General features: G+C 38.4%; 1 protein-coding gene across 1 annotated transcript in view; it reads right to left on the bottom strand.

The window, feature by feature from the left end:
- Positions 1–26,423, bottom strand: part of kif21a (kinesin family member 21A) — a 101,385-nt gene extending 74,962 nt beyond the window's left edge. Inside the window, exons 1-5 of the mRNA XM_042334817.1 lie at positions 26,133–26,423; positions 4,417–4,639; positions 3,629–3,811; positions 1,298–1,447; positions 658–789 (exon numbers count right to left, since the gene is read on the bottom strand). Coding sequence (XP_042190751.1) covers positions 658–789; positions 1,298–1,447; positions 3,629–3,811; positions 4,417–4,639; positions 26,133–26,179 — 735 coding nt within the window. The 5' untranslated portion in view covers positions 26,180–26,423. The remainder of the gene's footprint in view (positions 1–657; positions 790–1,297; positions 1,448–3,628; positions 3,812–4,416; positions 4,640–26,132) is intronic.
- Between the last annotated feature and the right edge of the window lie 381 nt (positions 26,424–26,804).

The following is a 26,804-nucleotide window of genomic DNA, read 5'->3' as shown; positions in this document are numbered from 1 at the left end:
TTTTTTATTTTTAAAAATGTCACTGTTATCAGGTAACAAAACTGACATTTTATCAAGTCATGAATACATGAGAAACTTCCCCTAAATGTGTCAGCCTGGCTCAGTTCGTAGCACTCTTGAAGGTTATGGGTTCAAGCCCCACATTAAATTTCATTGGAGTCTCCAGCCTAACACTCCAATGCGAAGGGGATTTGCTACATTGTTTGAAGTACCATTTTTCAGATGAAATGTTAAACCGAGGTCCTAACTGCCTGTTCAGGTGGATGTTCAGCATCCCATGTTCCTACTCAAAAAGAGAAGGGAGTTTCTCCCAGTGTTCTGGCCAACAGTGATTCAAATAAAATTGGTCATTCTGTTTACGGGACATTGCTATGTGCCAGCTGGCTGCTGCTTTACTATGCTGAGCTTCAAGATGTTCATTTGATGTGAAAGTATACTGTAGGGGAACAAATATAGGCAGTTTATCAGCAAATAGATTGCTACACTGAAAAAGATGTAGAAAAGATGTAGAAAAGATGTAATAAGAAATATTAAACTTCTCTGCAACCTACTAATTTTTTTAATATTACATATTCGTAATATGTTGCTAAACAGGTTATGTTGGTCTCAAGATAAAGCACACGTGTATATTTGAATACTAACAATTTGGAAACTTACATCAGTTTTGACGCAAACACGCATTTGACATAAATGGATGGTAAAAATGGCATGAGAGCGAGAACTCTGAACATTCATTTGTGTACTAGCAGTGGTACGACACAGAGCACCCAGCTTCAGGCACTGCATCATCTGCAAAACAACAAAAAAATTAGATCCTCAGCTGAACTTAATTGGATATGTCTACCTGATTGAAAAACTAAGTTTACAAACTTACATCAGTTTTGACGCAGACAGGCATTTGACATAAATAAACAGTAAAAATGGCATGAGAGTGTCAACTCTGAACAGTGTCATATACATTTTATTTATTGAGATGCTTTTGATTTTAATGTATTCAAAAATCATACACAAAATTTACACAACTGATGTGCTTTAATTTGGACACGCAAATTCTGAAATCAATTCAGAACATTTCAGCAACATTATAAGATCATTTGTTTTGGTTCCGGTATGGTTTTGCAACCCATGCGATTTTTTTTATATAGTTGAGAAATCTCTAAGAATGACCTTTGATATTCCTCTTTGGAACAGGGAAATGTTTAGTTTACATGAACCAAAGAAAGAAATAGCAAAAATAGTTTACTGTGCAACAATTGTTGCCAGACATTGCATTTGCATTTTACCGTTACAGTCTTACCTCAGCTTCTGAGTTAATGGTACGAGTTGTTACTCCTACAGTGTAAATACCTCCATTTGCATCTTCATGGATCTTTATGTTTGATTTTTTGTTTCTTGCATCAAGATCACGAACTGAATCAAACAGGTCAAGAATTTCTTCATTATAAAGCTTGAAGAGATAAAATAAATATCAATTGGTGATTAGAGAATTGCTGCATAGGAGATAGTATAAAGCAAACATTTCAGAACATTAAGCACAAAGATTTTGATTACCAGACATTAACTGAGAAAACAGCAGCAATGGGAAAACTGACAAGGCATCTATAGTTTTCAAGATCTTTCAAAATTAATTCAGTTTACACAGTTTGTTAAACATCCAACATAGTGTGGGGCTATTTTGGATCTAATATTTAATAATGGCTTGGGTATGGCACATTAATGCAGAGAACATTCAGAAACCAATAATTCTAAACTGGAACTGATATGCTCGTAAGGGTTTGCAAAAGTTACAAAAATATCAGGTTTAAGAGGTGAGTGCAAGAATGTGAAATATTTAAGATGTTGTTGATGGTGAGGTTAAAATCGAATCAATGGAATTTTACTTTCAATCCAGGAGCCTCTCACAAACTTAGCAATTATACACAAATGTTAAAACAGGAAATTCATACCAATCTTTCTTAAGACTTGTACTTGCATACTTTGTTTTAAGTGCTAATATACTCACTTTCTAACTATTTCTGGCACATTGTAAGCTCGTTTGTTTGCCTCAAAATTAGACTTTGACTTCAATTACTGACTTCTGGTAATTCTTCTGCCAGTCACTATTTAATTTGGCTACTTCTACGGCCATAAATTCTGGCTTCCCAGAATGATTTTTTTTAATGAGCTAGCACTTAATTTCACTCTTAGATTACTATGTTTAGATTTGAAAACCTATATTTCTTACTTGAGATGTTCTCTGTAATGTTATACTTCATGGTTTCTCTCTACTTCTCCAATTTTCTTCTTCGATAAATACAAATTTACATTCACATTTACATTGCTTTGCTTGTATTTATAATTTAGTTAAATCTTATTTTCAGACAGATATAATTTTTAGCTTCTAAGAGTATGTTGTTCACATCTCCGATACTTAACACTTTTCTATTTAACCATATTGGCCTCTGCAGCTCTTAATTCTATTTGATTTAGTGACTGTTTGACAGTTTTCTGTGAGCTCTCCCAGAACAGACACTTTTTTTAATATAAGCCACTATTTTTCAACACTTGGTAAACGCAACTGTTTGTGAAAACCGGAGAAGCATGATAAATGTTTTCAAGTCAGGATCCTAGAGAAACTTTGAATTTTTTTAAAAATGTTTTTGATACAGTCCATGTGGTATTAAGTGAAATTCTGAAATTTATAAACTTAAGCATTGAGTCAGCATCATATTAATGCAGCAAAAAACATGTGCTGTACAAGTCAATCCTGGATTATTTCCAGTGATATTAGACATAGATTTTAAGACTGGACTCATCGTCCATTCTTAAAATATTGGTGCTGAACACTGTTGACTGGAGTGAAGCCAACTAGGCTAACTAATTTCACAGGCTGTTTAAAGGGAGAATGCTTTGGCTATTTTGTTAGCATTGTGGGATATATTATTATTACTACAACGAGGCTGAATTAATTAGAAAGAAGGCAATCAATTTCAATAGAAGTGCATATTTTAAAATTTAAGAAATTTATCAAGCATTTATTACAAACTTCAGAAATTATTCCAATATCTTCCTTTCACTTTTGATCCTCTTAATCTTAAGAACCTTTTTGTTTTCAAATCCAAATTACATTAAAGAACTACTGTATCTGCATCACAATATATGTTGTGTCTAGGAAATGTTAAGTATTTTTCCCAAGCACTTGATTTTTACCAACTAAAATGCAAGTATGTGGACTAAGGAAATAAGGCAAAATAGATAAGTGAAGCGACTACCACTTATTCATTCAATTGAACTCTGCAGTTATTTAGGACATTTAGGACATTCACATCATCAATATATTCTATATAATATACAATCCAAACATTTAATTCTCAACTTGATGAAACACATTCAGTAAAGTTCAGCAGTGAAGACTCAAACATCATCAGTTAAGTTTAGTAACAGGAGTATTTTCATACAGTACAGAATGCTTTTTATATTTGCCTAGCTAAACCAACAGCTGTCAAAGGGGTTACACGGTGTAAAAATCAGTAATATGGATAACGGTTCCTATGATACCACTATAAATCAACTGGACATGTTGAAATCTTGCTAAATATAAACTGAGCACAGCAATTCTGACCCTCATAAATAACAGGACCTATCATACCTCAAGAAACTGAGCATTAACTTTAAATTCCGGTGGTGGCAGTCCACTTTCAATGGCAGCTTGCTTGCGTTGCTCAATACCAAGATAAAGGTGTTTGACAGCACGTGGGATGATACCCTGCTCAATTTCAGTACTGTTGACATCAAATCCTGTCCCCATGGTGTAAGTCTTCCCAGATCCAGTCTGTGAGAAGACAAGTTGGCAAAATTACTGCACATAAAATAATGGATCATTTAGAAAATGCCAATTTATTCTGCTTGCATTTCTTAAAAGATGATTTTACTTACAAATTATACAATTAACACCATTTCCCGCAAAGTTCACAAGATTGGTAGATGAGATGGGTGGATACAGTAATTTCCCTATAAATAGATGTGTTCAACACCCAACAATCCACAAAACAGTGGAGAAAATTAGAAGAGATGAAGAGTCTTACAAAATAACTAAATATTGTATTTATCAATTTAGTGAGCACAAAGAAGATAAACCTCTAAATGTGAAGGATTTTATTCCTTACATTCCTGTATAAACCCAGCTTAGGCCACCTCTCACTGGTACACTATGATGCATTTGGATTATTACACATCAACATGAATCTGGAAATACATAAACTGGCAGTCAGTACTTCATAAGTATGCAATAGTAATAGTGGTAGCTGTTGGCTAACATTTGAGGCCAATCACTGTCTAAAAAGGCAGTTTTTAAAACAATATATAAAATCTTTGCATGTGCAAGTTTTCTCCTCAAAAATTGATACAGAGAACTATCACAAAGTGGAGGATACTTACCTGACCGTATGCTAAGACTGTGGCATTGTATCCCTGAAGACAACCATCAATAAGCTTTTCTGTGCACTTTGCATAGATTCTATCCTGCTGAGTGTCCATATCGAAAACAAAGTCAAAGGTAAATGCTTTATCCTTTCCAAGAATCAACTGGGGTTCCCCGGGGATAACAGAAGTACAAATGTGACATCCCTCAATCTTTTCTTTAGCAAGTTGTGGACGAATTCTGTGAGGAAAAAAATGACAGTAAGCAACCATGAAAACATGTGAGGCATATGAACTTATTGATAATTGAATATCTGCCCTGAGCTTTGAAGTTATCACAAAATGAAAGCTAAAGATGACAGCACTTCCTGTAATATTATTTACAAGTAAGTTTTCTCCAATCAAACACAACACAAATGTGCACACCAACAAATGTTCCCTTGTAGATGTTATTGGTCAGATCAAATAAATATAAGTAGCCCCTCACTGAAAACCAAATTTGCATCTCTACATACTGAGTGCCTTCATCAATTTAAGGCCAATTCAGTTTCAGTTTAATTATTTGTAAAAGTTACATTATTATTAGTTTGTGTACTTCAACTTATGGTACAAAACAGAACATGCAGGAGACTCAATATATTATTGCAACAACCAGAGCAACCACATAGGCAATGCCAGATCCAGTTGGGAGTTAAATATGGCGTCTACAGGGCATGGTCTCCATTACAATTCCACACCTTCCAGTATCTCTAAATCAGTTAGCTAGTTTACAAAATCCTCTTTTAGTTTCAAGACTAGATAGATAGGTATTTGAAAAGAAAAAATTTGCAGGGGAATGGGACTGATTGGATAGCTCTTCCTAAGAGCCAGCACAAGCACGATGGGCCTTCTGTGCTGAAATATTCTATGAATCTACGAAGATTACGTTTTCCGCGATTCAATGAGTCTTAACCAGTCGCATGAGTACTTCCCGGCAAACATTGGAATCGCATTGAATCGCGGGAAATGAAGTTCAAAGATATATCAAATGCTAGAATTATTTATTATTTATTTTTTCTCTAATACCGGGAAATAATTTCTCTTTTGTTCAGGGCTGTGAATAGACTTTCTTTACAAGTATTTTATTTTCGGTTAATGAAGTGTGTTGTAGTTACTTATAATAATAATAATCCTGGCATTTGATATTGCACTTTTCACGTCAGGAGGACGTCCCAAAGCGCTTCACAGAACACACTGTAAAGTGAATTAACTGTATATTTGTGGGCGAACGCAGCAGCCAATTGCGTACAGCAATGTCCGACAAACAGACGTAGATTGAAAATGACCAATTTAATTATTGTTTTTGGTTTTGGAGGGATTATTATGAGGCGTGTGGAGTAAGGAAACTTGCCCAAGGTTTCGCCCTGCCTGGAATTGAACTCAGGTCTCTCGCTTGCAAAGCGAGTGCTCTAACCACTGAGCTACAGGGCTCCACAAAAATTACTTGTAAGTAATTCTACAAAAATTAGTGTCTGAAGGATTTCAAAAGCTTACTTGATACCCATTCATTGTAACATTCTCAATACAACTGTTGGACAAGCCCAAGTAACCAACAAAGAGAATTTTAAACAATACCCATTAGTATTTTTTACTTTCCCTTTTTATTAAATATTCCTATTTCATTCCTTTTACATTTTGATACTTGTATTGTTCTAATGATCCTCCCTTCCCACACTCTTAAGAACAATGACATTTGGCCTTTGTTGAAACTAAGCTAATCAGTGCCCAGCCCTTAAATTTTCTCATCCACCACTGCCCTAATATTGCGATTAAAAACCTATATGCTATTCTGGTTTTCTCCACTCTTCACAGATAACTCTTAAATTACTTAATTTAACCTAAAGAATACACAGTCACTACACTTTACAATAAAATCCTGTGAAGTGTTTTGAGACGTCTCAACACCTTCTCAAGGCATTATATCAAATGCAAGGATTATGGTTATTATTTGGTGCTAAAGATGCATCAATATCTGGTTTCATACCCCACATAGATTGGTTTTGCTACATGAGAAATTAGGGATCTGTATCTGACCAGTAAATTAAATCTACTGATGTACAGGTTTAATCTCCCGCTACCTACCCGCCCGTACCCTCCGTTCCTCTGGCTCCGGTCTGCTCCACATCCCCCGCCCCAACCACCCTACCATCGGTGGCCGGGCCTTCAGCCTCTCAGCCCCCAGGCTCTGGAACTCCATCCCCCAGTACCTTCACCGCCTCCTCCCTTTCCTCCTTCAAGACCGGTCTCAAGACCTTTCTCTTTGACCGAGCCTTCAGCTCCCCTCTCGACTCTCTACCCCCTCCTCGCTCCCTCCCTTCCCTCCCCTCACCCTGACCATTTCCCCCCTGCTTGGGTCCTGACCCAACTGTCCAGCATCTTGGGATGTCCTCCCGACATGAAAGGCGCTCTATAAATGAAATCTTCTTGTTGTAATCTCAGTCAAAGATAATGCTTCCTAATTTTGGGGGGACAGCTGGGTGTCACATGCGGAAACCAATCACCATGCTTAAATATATCCAAACCAATCAGAGTTCCATGCTTCCCATGGAAATTCCAGAAATATTTATTGGAATGAACACTCTCTCCCTGGAAGGATGCAGAAAGTATCAGGCACATGCTGATAAGAGCCAAGGTTTGGGGACCCCAGAGTGTACGTTGAGGTACTGATGGAGTCTATCCAGCTAAAAAAAAACATATAGCTTAGCATTGAGACCACTGTCTGGCAAGCTTTCCCGCTGTTTATCCTGCTAGAACTACTAGGGCTTTGACTTGCAGGGTTAACAGGAAGTGAGTGGGAAGAATCCCTGCCCCCAGTGACTGGTCTGTCTTTCCAAGTCCTGCCGATGAGCCAGCCTTGGCGTGCTGTCAACAACAGTGCCCTAGAATACTATGGACCCGCCTGGCTGAGAAACTGGTCTTCCGAGACCGCCACAGAGAGTGGGTTCGATTCCGACATTCCATTGCCAAACATGTAACCTTTAGCCAGTTCAGAACCCAAAAAATCCGGCTTACCCTCCCCACTTGCCCAAGATGACAGTCACTAGATAGTCATTTAACATTTCACATCTGACAAGTGTCTTCCAACAGCTTCTCCCCGAGCCTCAGAATTTCCTCATCAACTACCTGACGGATGTCTACCTTCAGTGTGATGGGAAGAACTTTACATTTCAGCGTGTGACATGCCAGCCACCTGGATGTTCGAGGTCTAAATACAATGCCGTATACCAGGTTTACTCAGCACCAGGTGCTTAATCTAGGTCCTCGTGTGAAGGCCCTTGGTAAATAGATCACTGTGCCCGCTGTGAAGCCAACTCTGTCTCCAGGGTGCTCAGCGGCAGGTCAGTATGGGCCAAAGCCCTTTCTCTCCCTGCAGCCGTTTCCCATGTTTGCCACAAATCAACTTCACTGCTTGATCGTGGACTTTACAAATGGGCCAGAGAAAGCCCATCTGTTACATCCCCTGGAGCTCGGATCCATAAAGGAGGACTCTTTGTACACAGATCTTATTGGGATCTGCTGTCCTTGAAGAGAAGCTTCCCCAAAGTGATGAGCTTCAGATTTTGACTCAATCCCAAATTCAATCCCTGCTTTGTGTTATTAGCCAACCTATTATCCAGTTATGGATACACTACAACCAGCCAACATAAGACCTGTGTGCAAATAGTCCTCCTTTATCTTATTGATAATGATCACTTTTTTAAAGAAAAAAAGCACTTGACATTCATTGCGTGAAAAAATCAAATGTACATATGAAGAAAAAAATCTTTGCTTGAAGGATGCTGGGACAACCAACAAATGAGATACTTCTACAAGTCAAACACTATTGTATGCAGTGTTTCCGAGTACGGTTTACACAAATAACCCTAGAAGCTATCATGGAATGTTAAATATTTGACTGGAATTTTCTTAACATGAGACATTGTAATTGTGGTGACTGGTGAATTGCTGTATCAGACAGCACACTACACAATATATTCAGTGTAAATAAATTGGTAGAAAGCCAGTAATCATAACATTTTAACAGCAGAGTGCATTGTGCTTACTGAATGGGAGAACAAAGACATTCAGAAATTAATAAATCATTGTTTGAGACCTTCATACTTATGACAAACTGCCTGAAAAGATTTTTTAAAATCCTCCTGTGGAAGATTGGGAATGGTTTTAATGAATTTGATCAGTGCAATTTAACACTGGCTCTCACAGTACATGTTATCGAAGCAACAACATCAACAAATGGCATTTTTATTCAACTGTAGGAAATTGGCTCTTATCCAGAGTCAAAAGTGTGGAGGGAAGGATAAGTGGAAGCCAGATGGGGAGGGGGGGGATTGGGTGGTGATAGAGAGGGCAGAGGCAGCAGAGCAGATCCCCTTGATTTTGGACTTGAGGATGTCCATCATCTCCTCACATTTGGAGTTAGAGGATGGCCGAGGCATGGGAAGGTGGACCCAGGAGCTGGTTTGTAGTAGAGCCTGGGATTGTCCTTTGCTGTCAAGATCATTTTGCATTAGAGAAACAAATCAACCTTGGACATTATAGTAACAAAACCTTGCAGTTCTGCTTATTCTGAAATTCATACATAAAGTTCTGGTCATGGTCACTGTTAGAAAAGCATTTAAGTACAGGAAAGCATTGAAGATAATTTCAATATTTAACCTTCAGCTTTTATGTCTGTGTTGTAAAAACATGTTTTAAAAAAATTGTAAGTGCTTCAGACAACTATTTTGCACAAATCACCAAATTTATAAACACAAATCATTGCATTTGATACAGCACCTTTATCACTGTCGAAACGTCTCTGTTATATGCTCAACTACGTACTGAAAATAAGAGTTTTTTCTAGGAAAACTGTCGAGACTCAATACTGTTCTCTGAACCACTCCTGCTCCAGGATTTGAAGATAATAAATCCTCAATGTTCTGTAACACAATGTGATGCTGCCAACCAATTTTTGTTCTCCATTCTGTTATAATATATCAATTATAATCCTTTCAAAATGCCTGATGAAAAAGATTAAAAGTGGCAGTTTTGCAACACACAAACATTTTATCTATTCAAATGACTAGGTCAATTAAACAACAAATATGACTGGTATTGTTGAATGTTGTATAACCACACAACATTCAACAATACTGCTTAAAGTTAGACACTGAATAAGATAAGATAATAATATTCCTTCCATTTGATATAGCACCTTATCACATCTGCTAGACATCTCAAAGCGCGTCACAGTAAACTGAATTGACCGTACGGTTTGTGGGCGAAACGCGGCAGTCAATTGCACACAGCAGTGTCCCACAAAAGTCACAGTTTACGTAAACAAATTATTATTTTTTTGAAGGAATTATTACCCCTGGAAATGATAACTAGAAGGTAAATTAATAAGAACTTAATAGAAAGAAAAATTCTAAAAAATACATATTTAAGGTCATTGGGTAAACACATTGTTTCAAATTACGTCATGAATGATTAAAGTTTTCAATACAAAATTCTCAGCCATGCCCAACAAATTTATATAACTTTAATTTTAATTAAAAACCTCTCAATGCGCTGAGCGATTTGATCTCATGTGGGGTTGCTAGGGTTACAACTCCTGGTATACAGTATACAGTAAAAATGGGCATTCAAATATTGCTTTTTTTTAAAAAATCCATCCAGTCCTTCTTTCTATCTTCACCTTTCCTCTTCATCTCCTCATAACACTTCATTAATTACTGAATTCTAAGTTTAAATACTTTTCAGCTTTATTATTAGGATACAACTGAGGCAAATAAAACAAATTGATTTGGAGAAGAATCCTACTTTTTTAAAATAAATATTATTAGTATTCTCACTTGAAAAACATGAGTAATCCATAAACAGAAACTGTTCCAATTGCAAATCAAGCATTGTGTGAAATATGACAGTTCTTAATTATGGATCTGTGTCAAGCTCTGTACAATGTGGAAAAGACTTTCCGAAGTGGAGATTAAAGACAAAGAAAGAAACTATCAAAAATATTTATCCGTCTCAAAAAAGCAATTTACACTTACAGAAAATTGCAAGAAACCCAACAATAGGGCTTTCATATGAACTAGCCAAAATGTACATTGTAAAGTGTAAAGGCACACTCCCTTTATTAATCCCTTCAGCCTTATGAAAGACTGTATAGAAGTGCCTGGCACTGCAGGCTCCTGTTGTTCATGGCGATTTAACGATAATATCAAAGCATTTGACCTAAGGGTTTTACCCTGAGCTCAATTAAATATTCCTAGCGAAAGCACAATAGTTCTTCAATAAGTTGTTTTAAATGATTATTAAATAACCCAACTGCATAAAGGTCAATAACTCAACTGTAACATTATTGCCTGTTGTCTACCCCATTTTCTCCTTGGTCCTCCTTGCCCTGACTCCCCCTTCTCTGTTAGCCCTTAAAAGCCTCTCCTCCCAATATGCCCCAGTTCTGATGAAGGGTCGTGGACCCGAAACGTTGACTCACTTTCTTTTCTCCATAGATGCTGCCTGAGCTACTGAATGTTCCCAGCAACTTCTGTTTTTGTTTGGCAACTGTCTAAAGGATGGTCAGATTAATTTCAAAATCAGTAGTTCATTTGAAACTAATCTTCATCGTACCCAATCCTCCTCCAAAAGATAAGAGAATATGCAAATCATGCACAAAAGTATTGGAAGTACATACACATCAAAAGGAAAGACTGTAAATCAGAAAAGGGGGTCTTTTTTAAAAATTGCCCTATTTTTAGAGTTACCAAGCCGGTTTTCAATTCAATGCCCTAAATTTCAATCTAGTCCACACTTAAATGTGTGGTTGAAATTCTATTTCTGTTCAGCATTCTAAATCTGAGCAACCTCGAAAGGCATTAGTCTTACTGCTGTTCCTTTTACATTATTGCCAATAATGAATGTTGTGGTCGCCATTTGAAAATTGTTGATACATAAGTTTTTCTAATTTTGTTTGCAAAGTCTAAATTTCAATTCAATTGTGAAAACCTTCCTTTTTTAAAAAAATCATGCGTATTTAACTTTAATATTCTTAGGATAACTAATAAATATTATGAATGGTCAGGGTCCCAGGACAAATCCTGTCAGCTGCTAAATTAGAAGCACTAGCACTGATAACCAAATTATAATGGGGAATAAAGAAATGGCAGAGTCACTAAACAAATACTTTGCTTCTGTCTTCATGTTGGAAGATAATAAAAACTTAACAGAAATAGTGGGGAACCAAGAGACTAACATTAGTGAGGAACTTAAAGAAATTAATATTAGTAAAGTAACAGTACTAGAAAAATTGATAGGACTAAAAATTGATAAATCCCCTGGACCTGATGGCTTGCATCCTAGGGTTTTAAAAGAAGTGGCTGCAGAAATAATGGATGCATTGTTTTTGATCTTCTAGAATTCCCTGGATTCTGGAGTGGTTCCTGTTGATTAGAAGATTGCAAATGTAATACAGCTATTTAAGAAAGGAGGGAGAGAAAAAATGGGGAACTATACACCAATTAGCCTGACATTGGTCGTAGGGAAAATTCTAGTCTATAATTAGGGACGTCGTCGTGGGGCACTTAGAAAGTCATAATATGATTAGACAGAGTCAACACGGTTTTATGAAAGGGAAATCGTGTTTAACAAATCTTTTAGAGTTTTTTTGAAGATGTAACCAGCAGGTTAGATAGGGGGGAACCAGTGGATATAGTGTACTTGGATTTTCAGAAGGCATTCAACAAGGTGTCACATAAAAGGTTGTTGCATAGGATTAGGACTCATGGAATTAAGGGTAATATATCAGCATGGATTGAAGAGTGGTTAACAGGCAGAAAACAGAGAGTAGTGATAAACGGGTCTCAGATTGGCAGGTTGTGACTAGTGGAGTGCCGCAAGGATCAGTGCTTGGGCCTCAACTGTTTACAGTCAACATCAATGACTTAGATGAGGAAATAGAGCTTAATGTATCTAAATTCGCGGACGATACAAAGCTAGGTGGAGTAAGCTGTGAGGAGGACACAAGGAGGATGTAAAAGGATATAGACAGGTTAATAATAATAATAATCCTTGCATTTGATATAGCGCTTTTCACGTCGGGAGGACGTCCCAAAGCGCTTCACAGAACACACTGTATAGTGAATCGACTGTATATTTGTGGGCGAACGCGGCAGCCAATTGCGCACAGCAATGTCCCACAAACAGTCATAGATTGAAAATGACCAATTTATTACTGTTTTGTTTTTTTGGAGGGATTATCATTAGGCGTGTGGAGTAAGGATATAGTGCCTTATTATGTCTTCGGGACCTCTCAAAATGCTTTACAGAGTATATCACAGCAGCTCAAGATCAACTTAACTCAAGTTAAGTGACTGAGCAAGAAGGTGGCAGATGAAGTATAATGTGTGAAGTTATTCACCTAGGTAGAAAAAATAGAAAAGCAGATTATTTTTTAGAAGGGGAGAGACTAGATAGTGTTAGTATTCAGAGGGATTTGGGTATCCTTGTACACCAATCACAGAAAGTTAGTATGCAGGTACAGCAAGCAATTAGGAAGGTTCATAGCATGTTAGCGTTTATTGCAAAGGGGTAAAAGTAGGGAAGTCTTACTGCAATTGTATAGGGCCTTGGTGAGACCACACCTGGAATACTGCGTGCAGTTTTGGTCTCCTTATCTAAGGAAGGATATACTCGCCTTAGAGGGGGTGCAATGTAGGTTAACTAGGGTGGTTCCTTAAATGAGGGGGTTGACCTACGATGTTTAAATCCATTTGAAGAAACACACTATGATATAGAACTGAAATGCTACACACTCATCTCTCTGCAAGTACTGCTTCTGTAATTTTTGGACAGATGCAGAAAAGATATTAACTCTGGAGGGCTAATAAGCAAAAACTGGATAAAAATGTTTGCAATATTGTGGAGTCCTGTAGCTCAGTCGTTAGAGCACTCGCTTTGCAAGCGAGAGACCTGAGTTCAATTCCAGGCAGGGCGAAACCTTGGGCAAGTTTCCTTACTCCACACAGAGCCTAATAATAATCCCTCCAAAAAAAAACCAAAACAATAATAAATTGGTCATTTTCAATCTACGACTGTTTGTGGGACACTGCTGTGCGCAATTGGCTGCCACGTTCGCCCACAAATATACAGTCATTTCACTTTACAGTTGTTCTGTGAAGAGCTTTGGGATGTCCTCTCGACGTGAAAAGCGCTATATCAAATGCAATGATTATTATTATTATTGACCTATGAGGGGAGGTTGAGTAGACTAGGCCTATATTCTCTAGAATATAGAAGAATTAGAGGTGATCTTATAGAAACCTATAAGATTCTTAAGGGTCTTGACAGGGTAGACAGTGTGAGACTGTTTCCCCTGGTTGGAGAATCTAAAACTAGGGGACATAGCCTCAGGATTAAAGGGCAGCCTTTTAGAACTGAGTTAAGAAAACATTCCTTCACCCAGAGGGTAGTGAATTTATGGAATTCTCTACCCCAGAAGGCTATGGATGCTCAGTCTTGAACATATTTAAGACTAGATCGATAGATTTTTAAAATCTAAAGGGATTAAGGAATATGGGGATAGGGCGGGTAAATGGAATTAGGTTAGAAGGTCAGCCATGATCTTATTAAATGGCGGGGCAGGCTTGAGGGGCTGAATGGCCTACTTCTGCTCCTATTTCTTATGTGCTTATTTCCCGTTATCTATCCAATTCATTATCTAATTTACAATTTCCTCAATGACTGCATGAGCTTTCACTATCCACAAGCAACTCAAAAGAATTTCTGAAAGTTAAGATAACATCATCTACAGAAACCAAATCCAGAAACATCCAAGACAAATCATTACTTTGTAATGATAAACTATTTTATAGGGCCATGCTGTTTACCAAAAGAAAACCATGTGCGTTAGGCATGACAATATTTCCATAAATCCACATCAACTCTGCAACACTCTCCCTCAAGTCCCTCCCATTTTTCAAGTCTTCGCCTGAAAACCTTCCTTTTCGACCACGCTTATATTCACCTCTCCCCCGCACTGTGAGACGCTACCCTGTGTGGAGGGCGCTATACAAGTACAAGTTGTTGTATTAACTTTAATTTGTTGACTTTATTCTCACCAAATACCAATGAATGGTGTTCACAGCCTTCATATACCGCATAAAAATTAAACACTCTATAACTCTAGAAACATCCTTTTAAAATACAAAGATTGATTTGCCAATGCTCTATTCAGATTTCTCCAGTTCCACTCTTCAGAGGTTGTCCTTATTTTGTATTTTTTCCAGTGTCATTTCAACCTACCTATGATGCCGCTACCATTTTGCACACTTTTGTTATCATCAGTCAGTCCAAATATCATATGCCTCCAACATTGCAGTGTTCCCCCAGCACTATACCGGAGTGTCAGCCAAGACTGCCAAAGTCCTTAAATAATAATAATCTTTGCATTTGATTTAGCTCTTTTCACGTCTTCTAGACGTCTCAAAGTGCTTCACAGAATACACTGTAAAGTGAAATGACCGTATATTTGTGGGCGAAACGCGGCAGCCAATTGCGCACAGCAGTGTCCCACAAACAGTTGTGGATTGAAGTGACCAATTTTATCATTATTTTTTTTCTTGAGGAATTATTATCAGGCGTGTGGAGTAAGGAAACTTGCCCAAGGTTTCACCCTGCCGGGAATCAAACCCAGGTCTCTCGCTTGTGAGGCAAGTCCTATAACCACTGAGCTACAGGACTCCACCCATAATCTTCTTACTGAGAGTGCTAACAACTGAACCAGCCTGACACCTAAACATAGTATTGGTAGGAAAGCACAAAACAAATTACTTAATGATGTTGCTGAGTTTGACCCTGCCCTCACCAAATGTCCATAAACAAATTTCAGTAGGAAGTACTGAAAAGCAATCAGAATTGAATGCTGCCAGGTTTATTTCGTAACTAGTCTGTGAATACTGAAGCTACTGCTCCAGCAAAGATCAACCAACTCAACATAGAACAGTAATTGTATCCTGAATGCACAGTACTGAACATTGGGTTTAATTGGGGATTTTTCTTAAAAAGGAAACCTTAATAAACAACAACAACATTACATTTGTAAAGCGCATTTCACGTCGGGAGGATGTCCCAAGGCACTGGACAGACAAGAGTTACGGACCCGAGCTGGAGGTCCGGGTCGGGGAGGGTGGAGGGCATGGGGGGAAGCAGGGAGATCAAAAGCACGGTCAAAGAGGAGGGTCTTGAGATGATTCTTGAAGGTGGCGAGGGAGGGGGCGAGGCAAAGTGACTACGAGTTGGAGTTCCAGAGGGTGGGGGCCCCAATAGTGGGGCGAGCGTGGCGGGGGACGTGAAGCAGGCCGGAGTTCGATGAGCAGAGGAAGGGAGAAGGATGGTAGGGGGTTAGGAGGTCACAGAGGTAGGGAGGAGCAAGACAATGGAGGGCTTTAAAGATGAAGACCAGGATCTTGAACTGTATCCTTAATCCTTGCATTTGATATTGCGCTTTTCACGTCTTCTAGACGTCCCAAAGCGCTTCACAGAATATACTGTAAAGTGAATTGACTGTATATTTGTGGGCGAACGCGGCAGCCAATTGCGCACAGAATGTCCCACAAACAGTCGTGGATTGAAAATGACCAATTTCTTATTGTTTTTGTTTTTTTGGAGGGATTATTATTAGGCTCTGTGTGGAGTAAGGAAACTTGCCCAAGGTTTCGCCCTGACTGGAATTGAACTCAGGACTCTCACTTGCAAAGCGAGTGCTCTAACCACTGAGCTACAGGACTCCACTATCCTCTGTGTGATGGGAAGCCAGTGGAGTTGGGCGAGGATGGGGATAATAGGGTCGGGGAGCCTAGTGCAGGAAAGGATACGGGCTTCAAAGTTCTGGATGATCCGCAGCTTATGGAGTGAGGAGTTGGGGAGGCCGACAAGTAATGAGTTTGCATGGTCAAGCCTCGATGTAATGAAAGCATGTATGAGGGTTTCGGCTGCCTGCGGCATGAGACAGTGGCGGAGCCGGGGATGTTGCAGAGGTGGGGGAAGGCAGAATGGTTCATGGCGCAGATGTGGAGTAGAAAGGATAATTAATAAAGAACAAATGTAGACTGCATAGAATTTCCATTGTCATGCAAGAACACCATTCAAGAAGTTGATCATGTTGGAACAGAATTCCCTCATTAGAAAGTGTGACATGATTTCATTGACCAGAAGTTCCCACTTGGATTCCTTATTAAGGAATTCAGTTAAGAAATATGACAAATTAATTACAACCAACAATGATGTATCATAAGTTAACCCACTGAACCATTCGGTTGCCCAACATTTCATGCTGTATGTTTAAAATGTTCTGAGAAACTAAAACAACTCTACCGGAAAATGTTCCCAAGAGAAATATAATTACATTCATTACATTACAACTGACAACATGGAATCTGATGTCTAAGAAGACATTAAACATTAATTTTTAAACAGAAACTATTTTAAAGGGGCCATAGTTCTTACCAAAAAGCAATTTTTTTTCCCCAAACACTGAAAAAAAGGTTTCCAAACCATAACACATTAATAATAATAATAGTCCTTGTATTGGATATAGTGTCTTATCACATCTTCAAGACGTCTCAAAGCGCTTCACAGAATATACTGTAAAGTGAATTGAATGTATATCTTGTGGGTGAAATGTGGGAGCCAATTGTGCACAGCAGTGTCTCAAAAAACAGTCGTGGATTGAATGACCAATGTATTATTATTATTATTTTTTGACGGAATTATTACCCACGGAAAAGCAATCTGCCAATCGACGAACAACCGTGTTCCTTCTTATCTCTAGGTAAACAGAGGCTTGTGGAGTAAGGAATCTTGCCCAACATTTCGCCCTGCCTGGAACAAACCCAATTTGTAGCCTCTCCTAGAATAGAGAAGTTAGGAATGTTCCCCTTGGAGCAGAGAAGTTTAAGGGGAGATTTAATAGAGATGTTCAAACTTATGAGGGGATATGATAAGAGTGAACAGGCAGAAACAGTCTCCTCAGGCAGGTGAGTCGGTAACCAGAGGACACAGATTAAAGATAGTTGTCAAAAGAATCAGAGGGGAGATGAGGAGAATTTTTTTCACACAGCGAGTTGTTCAGATCTGGAATGCACTGCCTGAAAAGTAAGCAGATTCGACAGTAACTTTCAAGAGAGAAGTGGATAGACATTTGGGGAGGACAAATTTGTAAGGCAATAGGAAGAGAGTGGGCAGCGGGATTAATTTGGACAGCTCTTTCAAAAGCCAGCACGGGCACGATGGGCCGAATGGGTTCCTTCTGTGCTGTTTAATTCTATGATTCTTCAATTTGTACTTTATAGTTTCAGCCCAACAATTAAAGGGGATTGTCATCTAAAGTCACATGTTTAATTCCTACTACTGCTACATGAATAACTCATGAGAAGAATGAGTTATTCATCTTTCATTGGATGCTGTTGCTGGAGCCCAACAGTATAAGATTTCCAAATCTATTAGGTGTGTTTTCAAAGTATTTTTATAAGAAATTATTTTATTAGTTATTTTGTGTAACTAGTTTCTATGAACAGGTCTAAACAGAATAATTCTTTAGTAAAAACATTTGTATCTATAAGCTTCAATTTTGAATTTTCTTAGTTATAACTTATAAATGATTAAGTTATTCCATTTGTGTGAAGAACAGAAGCTTGAAGAGGTATGAGGTTAGGCAGCACAGTGGGATTGAATGGACACCTTGCTTGATGGGCTGAATGATCTTCTTTGCTATAAATGTCTATGAATTGTGTATGCCAGATATGCTGAATATACATAGTTATTCACCACAAATATCTACAAGAATATCTAATGTTCCTTATCAATCACCAGATCAATTCAATGCATGTTAGATCTTAACAGAAAGTCTACAATTGTACAGCAGAAAGCTCAAACTAAAATGAACATGCCCGGAGCTGCCTGCACCACACATTTCTTACAAATCAGGTGTGTTCAACCTGGTTATCTGGCCTAAAGGACTTTGTCCCATAAACATCCATTAAATTTGTGACTGCCCAAGAAGCTTTTAGTGTCCTAACCGGAGATTGGAGCTGGGAGGGTGGCAAGCAGGGCATTAAAAGGCACAGTTGAAGATTTTGGCTGTGTGGGGAAACTGGCGTTGTGGCAAAGCTGGGCAATGTTGTGGATTGGAGGAAAGGTCAGAGTCACAGTGAAAGATTTAAAGGACATTATCTTTGCATTTGATCTTGTGCCTTTTACATCAGGAGGATGTCTCAAAAGTATTTTACAGGACTTACACTAAAGTGTAGTGACTTTATAGACCAATACAACAGCCAATTTGTGCCCAGCAACATCCCACAAACAACCATGACTGGTATGACCAATTTTATCTGCAGATTGTTGGCCAGGGGGCTACTGGGAAATAGGCTCTTTTCACAGCCTCTTTACTGTCCACCTGAATAGGTAGATGGACTTTGGTTTAACATCTCATCTGAAGGACAGGACCTCTAACAATGAAACCCCCCCAGTTTTGCACTGGAGAGTCAGCCAAGACTATGAGCTCAGTCTCGATGTAGGACATGAACCCACAAACTTCTGACTCTGGCGAGAATGCTAACAACAGAGCCAAATAGACATCTCTCCGTTTGTTTACCCACTCACAGCCCGGATATTTGCATCAATTCTCATGAAGTGCCAATAAAATTCTAGAACCTTAACAAAATGTTTAAATGTTTTATATTTCTTCTTTATATTCCTGATTATAAAACCAACACTGACATTACTTCCCACTTTCCACGGACTTTCCATTGAATGATTTTAAGATGTCACTCTCACCTAATAATCTGTACATGCCTTCACCCTCCCCCATGTCACCCCCCCCCCCCCATCTCTGTGACCTGAGATCAACCAGCTTCAATTTCTTGCCATCCTCTCCGCTTGGCTAATTTAAGTTCTTTGTCCCCTCCCATTGGCTCCTGAGTCTTCAGCCACACTGCTCCTTCTCTCTGAAAATTCCTCCCAAAATTCATCTGCTTCTTCCCCTCTTTATTAGTCTTTACAAGCCTGAAAACCTACCTCTCACTATACCCTCATTTATTTCTCCACTTGAACCATTTTGTACCATTTCTGAAGACTTTCAAGACTTTACCTATTTGAAAGGCACTTTATAAATGAATGTCTTTGCAACATTTATTTTTCTCTCTTCATATTTTCAAATAGTATACATGAGAGTAGACATGGCTAACAAAATGTTTGAAAGTTCAAAGAAACTGAATTAACAAGGTTATCTGACGTAATATCATCAATAAAGATCTTTTATAGCTTTATCAGTGTTGACTGGAATTTACCCAGTTAATCTATACATATAGGTATATAGATATGTCAGGTATACAAGATGAGACTTGGTGTTAAAAGATAATGATGGAAGCCCATCAGTTGTTGGTTAATAAAAAAAGTCCATCTGATTTTAGAGAAAAATATACTAAAACTATCAACATGGCAAACTAAACATTTACTAAAGCTTGGCATCAGACTCTGAATCTGATGGTCAGGCTTCAAGTCCATTTTGGGGCATTCATGCATGAGGGAGAATGGAATAGAGGGGTATTGAGAAAGGATTAGGAGGAGATTCATGTGGAGTATCAACATCAGCATGAACTAGTTAACTGAATGGTCTGTTTCCATGCTGTAAAATTCTATAATTTATGCAACTTTTCTTAAATATCAAAGCAGCAAGTACTAAAACTGTATGAAGAATGACAAGCAGTATTTAGCATTAGCGGGGTGTACACACTTTTAAATGAACACAAGGGTACGTTCCTAATTGTATGTTATTTGTATCCAAGCTGGAAAAACCAATATAGTTAATCACATGTTAACAAAGCAGCCATTTAAATCTTGCAGGGTGGAGTTAACCTACGACATTTAACCCTAATTCATTTCACGTAAGTCCGACACTACTTCAATAATACTGCTACTGTTAAGTGTTTACGTTGTTTATATCTGTACCAGAGTATTGACATTTTCATTTCAGATACTGTCGATATATTGATATTAACATGATCAATCTCAAATAATCTCAGAGATTCAAAGTATTACTTTAACCAGCCAAAATCTGGCATAATGCATATTGCTTCTCAGTTACTTTTATGAATGATACTTTGATACAATACTTTGAACCACACCTACAACTATTATTCTCTCAGTCATCTGTATGATTAACAAAAATATTTGCGGAGAAGGATAATCAAAACTATTTTGCAAGGATTCATTCATAACCTTCTGAAAATGGTGAGCAGGAACCTTGTTAGATTAAACCATTGGTAGATCTTCAGGATTAGATTTATTTGACCATTTTTTAAAAAAAAAGTCCAACTTTTGTTGGTGGGTGGGAGGAGGAAGGGAAACAAAAGACCTTTATTTCATAGGCTTTATACATTTATTATTAAAAAGGTCATGCATCCACCTTGATTTGAATTTAAAAATAACATTACTTATCAATAATAATAATATAAATCCTTGCATTTGATATAGCGCTTTTCACGTCGGGAGGACGTCCCAAAGCGCTTCACTGTAAAGTGAATTGACTGCATATTTGTGGACGAACGCGGCAGCCAATTGCGCATAGCAATGTCCCACAAACAGTCGTAGATTGAAAATCACCAATTTTTATTATTGTTTTTGTTTTTGGAGGGATTATTATGAGGCTCTGTGTGGAGTAAGGAAACTTGCCCAAGGTTTCGCCCTCTGCCTGGAATTGAACTCAGGTCTCTCACTTGCAAAGCGAGTGCTCTAACCACTGAGCTACAGGACTCCACATAGTGTGAGCCCTAAAATAGATCAACTCAGCAAGGCATCAAAAGTGGCATAGAATTCACCAACCTTACTCTAAAAGTGACATTGTAGCCAGGCCACTGAAGGATTGAGGAACTTTTCAGCCCAATGAAAACCCATTTACTTTTCATCACTATAACAGATAGGCTGCTGACACCACTTATTGTACCTGGGAACCCAAGATCATACAGTATAAAATGGAAAAACAATATTGAGTAAAGAGGATCACGTAAGATCAAAAGCAAATGCATTAATGATTCTATTGCACTGTATATGGAATTTCACTGTAATTTATGACAAATTTTCCTGAAACAATGGCACCATAGAGCAGTGTAACACATTTCAGCAATTTATTCAGTACTACATCTACTTTATAAATATTATTGTGGAGTCCTGTAGCTCAGTGGTTAGAGCACTCGCTTTGCAAGCGAGAGATCTGAGTTCAATTCCCGGCAGGGTGAAACCTTGGGCAAGTTTCCTTACTCCACACAGAGCCTAATAATAATCCCTTCAAAAACCAAAAACAATAATAAAAAAAAATTGGTCATTTTCAATCTACGACTGTTTGTGGGACATTGCTGTGCGCAATTGGCTGCCGCGTTCGCCCACAAATATACAGTCAATTCACTTTACAGTGTGTTCTGTGAAGCGCTTTGGGACGTTCTCCCGACGTGAAAAGCGCTATATCAAATGCAAGGATTATTATTATTAAAAAAGAAACAAGAAACCTTAGAAGTATTTTGCAGAAAGTGTAACCAGTTTCAACGTCCACATACTTTATATATAACATTTTATATATAACAACAATAATCCTAGCACTTGATATGGGCCCCTTCTAGTCTGGTGGATGTCTCAAAGCGCTTCATAGGATGTACTGTGAAATGTAGTAACTATGTAGGTGAACTCACAGCCAATTTGCGCACAGCATTATCTATAACTGTTTGTATGCCTGCATTAGTCTAGCTCATTCTTCACTTTTCCTGAGATACCCGCAGAAAAAAATGTTCAAAGGATATGACTATTGTAGGGCTCACACTATTGATAAATAAGTTTTTAAAATTCAAATCAAGATGGATGCATGACCTTTTTAACAATAAATGTATAAAGCCTATGAAATAAAAGTATTTTGTTTTTCTGTGCTAAACAGCATTGAACTGAATGACCAACTTTATCTGGGAGATTGCTGGCCACAAAACCAGGAGAAATTCGCTACTCTTTCCAAATAGTGCCATGGGATCTTTTGCCAAATTCTGAATGCTGTAAAATGCTACATAAATTTAAATAAATCTAGACACAAGTAGAATTCCCCTTCCCCATTATATAATTTCCAATGGTCATTATCTAAAACTGTTTGTATGTCTGCATTAGTCTAGCTCATTCTCCCCGAAATACGCGCACAAAAAATGTTCAAGAGATATGACATGGCAAAGTGATCGTATCATGTGGTAACTGCATCTCAGCAAATATTTATTTGTTGCACAACTTTCAGGAAAAAAAAAGCCATTTAGATACCTATTTTTGTGGTTACTTACAGGAAACAAATTAGCTAGAATGCAGGTTTACAAAAACGTTAAATATTGTCAATGGTAGTATATTTTAATGTGCACAAAAAATTCTTCTTGAAGGCATCTGGACAGATTTCATACTGTATAAAGAGGAGGACAAATAAGAATTACAATCATTTTCAAAGTTTGATCCTTTGACCTAACAGCATTTGGTAAATTCCAATTAATCATAACACAAAACTTTTACATTTTTAAATGGGGAGCATTGCTGTGTTCCTTCAGAAATAACAGGACGGTGAAAAATGCGAAATCTGATATTGTAATTATCACCAGTAATAGCACATTAATCCTTGTCTGAGTTTCAGTTAATGTCAAGCTGCAAGTGAACACTCACCCAACCCCCACTCTCATCGCAGACTTCCATCACAATAATTGGATCTAAACCTAAGCAATGGCTGCAATTGAATTTCCTGCCCTGGAGATTGCTGCATTTCAGTGATGGGTCTCACAACATTTCAAACTCAATTTGAATTTGCAAGATAGCAATTTGAATGGCAGCCTTGGTCCAGCTTGGAGCCCAACCACAATAAAGATTGGAGGGGGAATGTTGAGCCCTGGCCAGACATTGACTAAGATGAAACTTTTCACAATGTGATCATATCACCAATGATAATCCCCAAGAACAACAATGGATTTTTTGTTCCTAGACAGAATTCAACTCGTGAAATTCATTTTCCTTTATAGCCAGAGAGACACCCAGCATAAGCTTCAGTATGATAGGACTCAATGGAGGATAAGACGCTTTCAATTTTCATTTAGAAAAATCTAATATAGTTTATCTAGTGATTATTTGTGACGTAGTAGCAGAACAGTACTTCAGTATAATTTAGACTTCTAATGCTTTTTTTTACTAATTAGTGATGGCGTGATGTTGACAATTCAATTTTGTTCAAGCACAACTAAATTAATCTCCAAAAACAACTCCTGTGGAATACTGTAATCTAACCTTCTAAGCTACGATGAAGTTTCCAAACAGATGCCAGATCATTTTTGTCAATATCAATGTAACCACTTAATTGCATTCCCAGGTAAGAGATTTGATATAAAAGTAGTTTTTGTCTTTCATTCACAGAGCTGTATGCTTGACTATGCATAAATATTGTCTTTAAAATAGAAAATGTTTTGAGGGACTCTTGGGAGTCTGTTTGTAATGTTTCCAATATAAAATACACCACACCAGAAATGGGGCATTGCCTTGTTATACTAAATTGTTCCGAATAAAGGAGGCTGTGCTTCCTGTACAAGTCTAGTGAACCATCTAATGCATAACAGAAGGTACTGTGCTGAGTATTTTTTCTCTCTAGATCGGGTCCTTCATATATTGATAGTTTGATCACCATGCCAATAGGCAAGAAGACTGAGTTATCTTCTGAACTTCTATAGACAAGAAATTAATTTCTGAAATAAGTTTCCAAAACCTTAGACTACCTTGGTCGAAAAATGCCAACGCAGAATTTTGCCAAGAAAATGGAAAATAATCATGTAATAAGATGTTCTCAAGTGGAATCAATGAGTCAAAATAACTGGTTGGGTAACCTTTGATGTGGGTAGAACAGATGATTGTTTATTGAGAAATAACATGTACAATTAGCTCCCTTTTTTATGAGACAGGAGGAGCAGCTGATCCGACCAAAAAACAGCAATTCAGAAAGGAATAGGTTTGTTCCTCTTGAGAAGACATTCAAGTCTCACAAATCATCCCTTTGGTCAATTATGGGCTCAGCACACATCACCAAAAATAGTGAAAAGTAAAATACCGCAGATGCTGAAAATCTGATATAAAATGGTGAGACTGAACATTATTTTTTTAGATGACAAAGTTAGATATTGAATATTCTCAAGAGAAGATCATCAACTAACTGAATTGTAAAGTATTAGTAAAGTATTAGGTCCTTTACAATAAGGAGCTCAGGAAATCCTGCTAAACTGGGTGGGTCCAAACATTTTCAAGATGCGTCACAAGTAAGCCTTTTGCCCTCAGCATCCATCAATTACATTGGTGCAATGACAACGGGAATCAGAAGAAAACTGCAAGCATTAACAATCATCATCATAGTACCATCAAGTATTGTTTGGCATGACATCCTTAAATGTTAGGTTCTCAAAACAACTGAAAAATAGTGATTTTAATGCCTAGAACTACACTGACGTTCTGACAAAGGGTCGTGGACCCGAAACGTTAACACACTTTCCTTTCTCCATGAATGCTGCCTGACCTGCTGAGCTTTCCCAGCTCTCTCTGTTTTTCTACAGAGGTGATGTCTATACAGGTCCTCATTTCCTCCCCATTCCCAGCAGTAATTTCTCTCATCACAAAGGATTGAAACAAGCTGACAACATTGCACATATTCGTTTCAACATGCTTGTCAATGCCTGGATCTGCACATGCATGAAAAAAATTGCATAGGTTTGAAAAATTGCAAGCAGTTACTGTAACTCCAGTCTAACCACTCACATAACTCTACTGTTAGAAGCAATAACTGTGGCATAAGTCGTTAGTTTTTGTTGCTGTAGTTTTTAATATGGATAATGTATATGGTTTACATTTGCTTTAGCAAATTGATGTCAAACAGGTTTATCAACTATCCAGTTGTTATTCTGTCAATTTTACAGGAGGAAGGCTTTTTAAAATAACAACTTTATTAATACAATTAATTTATTCAAATGGTCACAGTCCCTGTTTTGCATATGTGAATATTAACATTATTATTAGTGTCCAGGTCTAAAATAAAATCTTGTTTTTGATAATTATTCAGGGAGGACAGGTTTGCAGCGCTATGGGGAGAGAGCTGGGAGTGGGATTGATTTGAAAGCTCTTTGCAAAGAATTGGTACAGACACGATGGGTCGGATGGCCTTCTGTGCTGTATAATTCTATGACGACATTACAAAAAATATAAAATAAACCCAATTTGAACCAGAGACTGCATTCAATCTGATTTTAACAAAAATCCTCATACGTATTTCATAAGGGCCAACAACGCACTTTGATATCGCAGTACCAACGACAACTGCATAACCTTTTGGCGTTAAAATACGAAAAAATGAGACGGATCAAAACACAGTCAGTCTCTCAGCGGCAAAGATAACATAATAACTCCGGGTCTCCGGTTGAAATTAGTTTGACGACTGACAACATTAGAAAGGCTATAATTTGCTGTATTAAGGGGTGAAATCCAATAGGCGAGCCCTTCCATTAGGGAATTTTAGTATCGGCAACTGCGAGGACAAAGATAAACCCGGCGACACACACAGCACTTTCCTGGTTAAAAAAAACATTAATTTTTAAAATGAAAAGAGAGCCCTCGCCACCGCCTCTTACCTAAGAGCAACTCGCACAGAGCAATCCTCTTGTCCAGGCGCCGCCATTGCACCGTAAATACCAAATCGTCAAATAAAGCTCTCAAATCTCCGGCGGAGGAGAAAAGCGATTAAAGTCAAATCGGCTCCTCAGCCGCTCCTGTTACAGGAGGTGACGCCGATCAGCCGCCTCGCGCACCGCAGCTCATTCGAGCGGAGCAGAAGCTCAACACTTGCAGACAGATCTGCTCCTCGGCACTGGTGGTGACATCCACAGTAACCGCAACCGCCCCGACATGAGCTGCACTGATCCGGGTGGGTGTGTGTGTGGGTGAGGAGGGGAGGAGTGGGTGTCAGTGCCGCCGCCTCCTCCCTCCTCCAGTTCGGTTTTCAGCTCTGATCCGCAATGCGCCGTTGAGCCGCGGGGGTTCGGGCTCCCGATTGGCCGCTCGGGAATCCCTCACCGGCCGCCGGGTCCTCACAGTCAGGTGTTGGGGAGGAGGAGCGCCGCTATGGCGTCACCCACCACCACACGCGCGGCCGCCGACGCCAGTCCTCCCTCTCTCTGGCCGGAGGCGAAGAAGCGGCGAAGCAGAAAGAGAAAGAGTCAAATAAAAGAAGCCACAAAGAGAATATGAAAAAGCGATAACACATAAACCTGTAAACAAATCCTCTCCCGTCAACCGCACGATTC

This window comes from Callorhinchus milii, unplaced genomic scaffold (genome assembly GCF_018977255.1).
Source record: "Callorhinchus milii isolate IMCB2004 unplaced genomic scaffold, IMCB_Cmil_1.0 Scaffold5, whole genome shotgun sequence".
In the NCBI taxonomy this organism is placed as follows: Eukaryota; Metazoa; Chordata; class Chondrichthyes; order Chimaeriformes; family Callorhinchidae; genus Callorhinchus; species Callorhinchus milii.
Note: the sequence above shows the minus strand (reverse complement) of the source record. Positions and strands in the feature narration are given on the sequence as shown.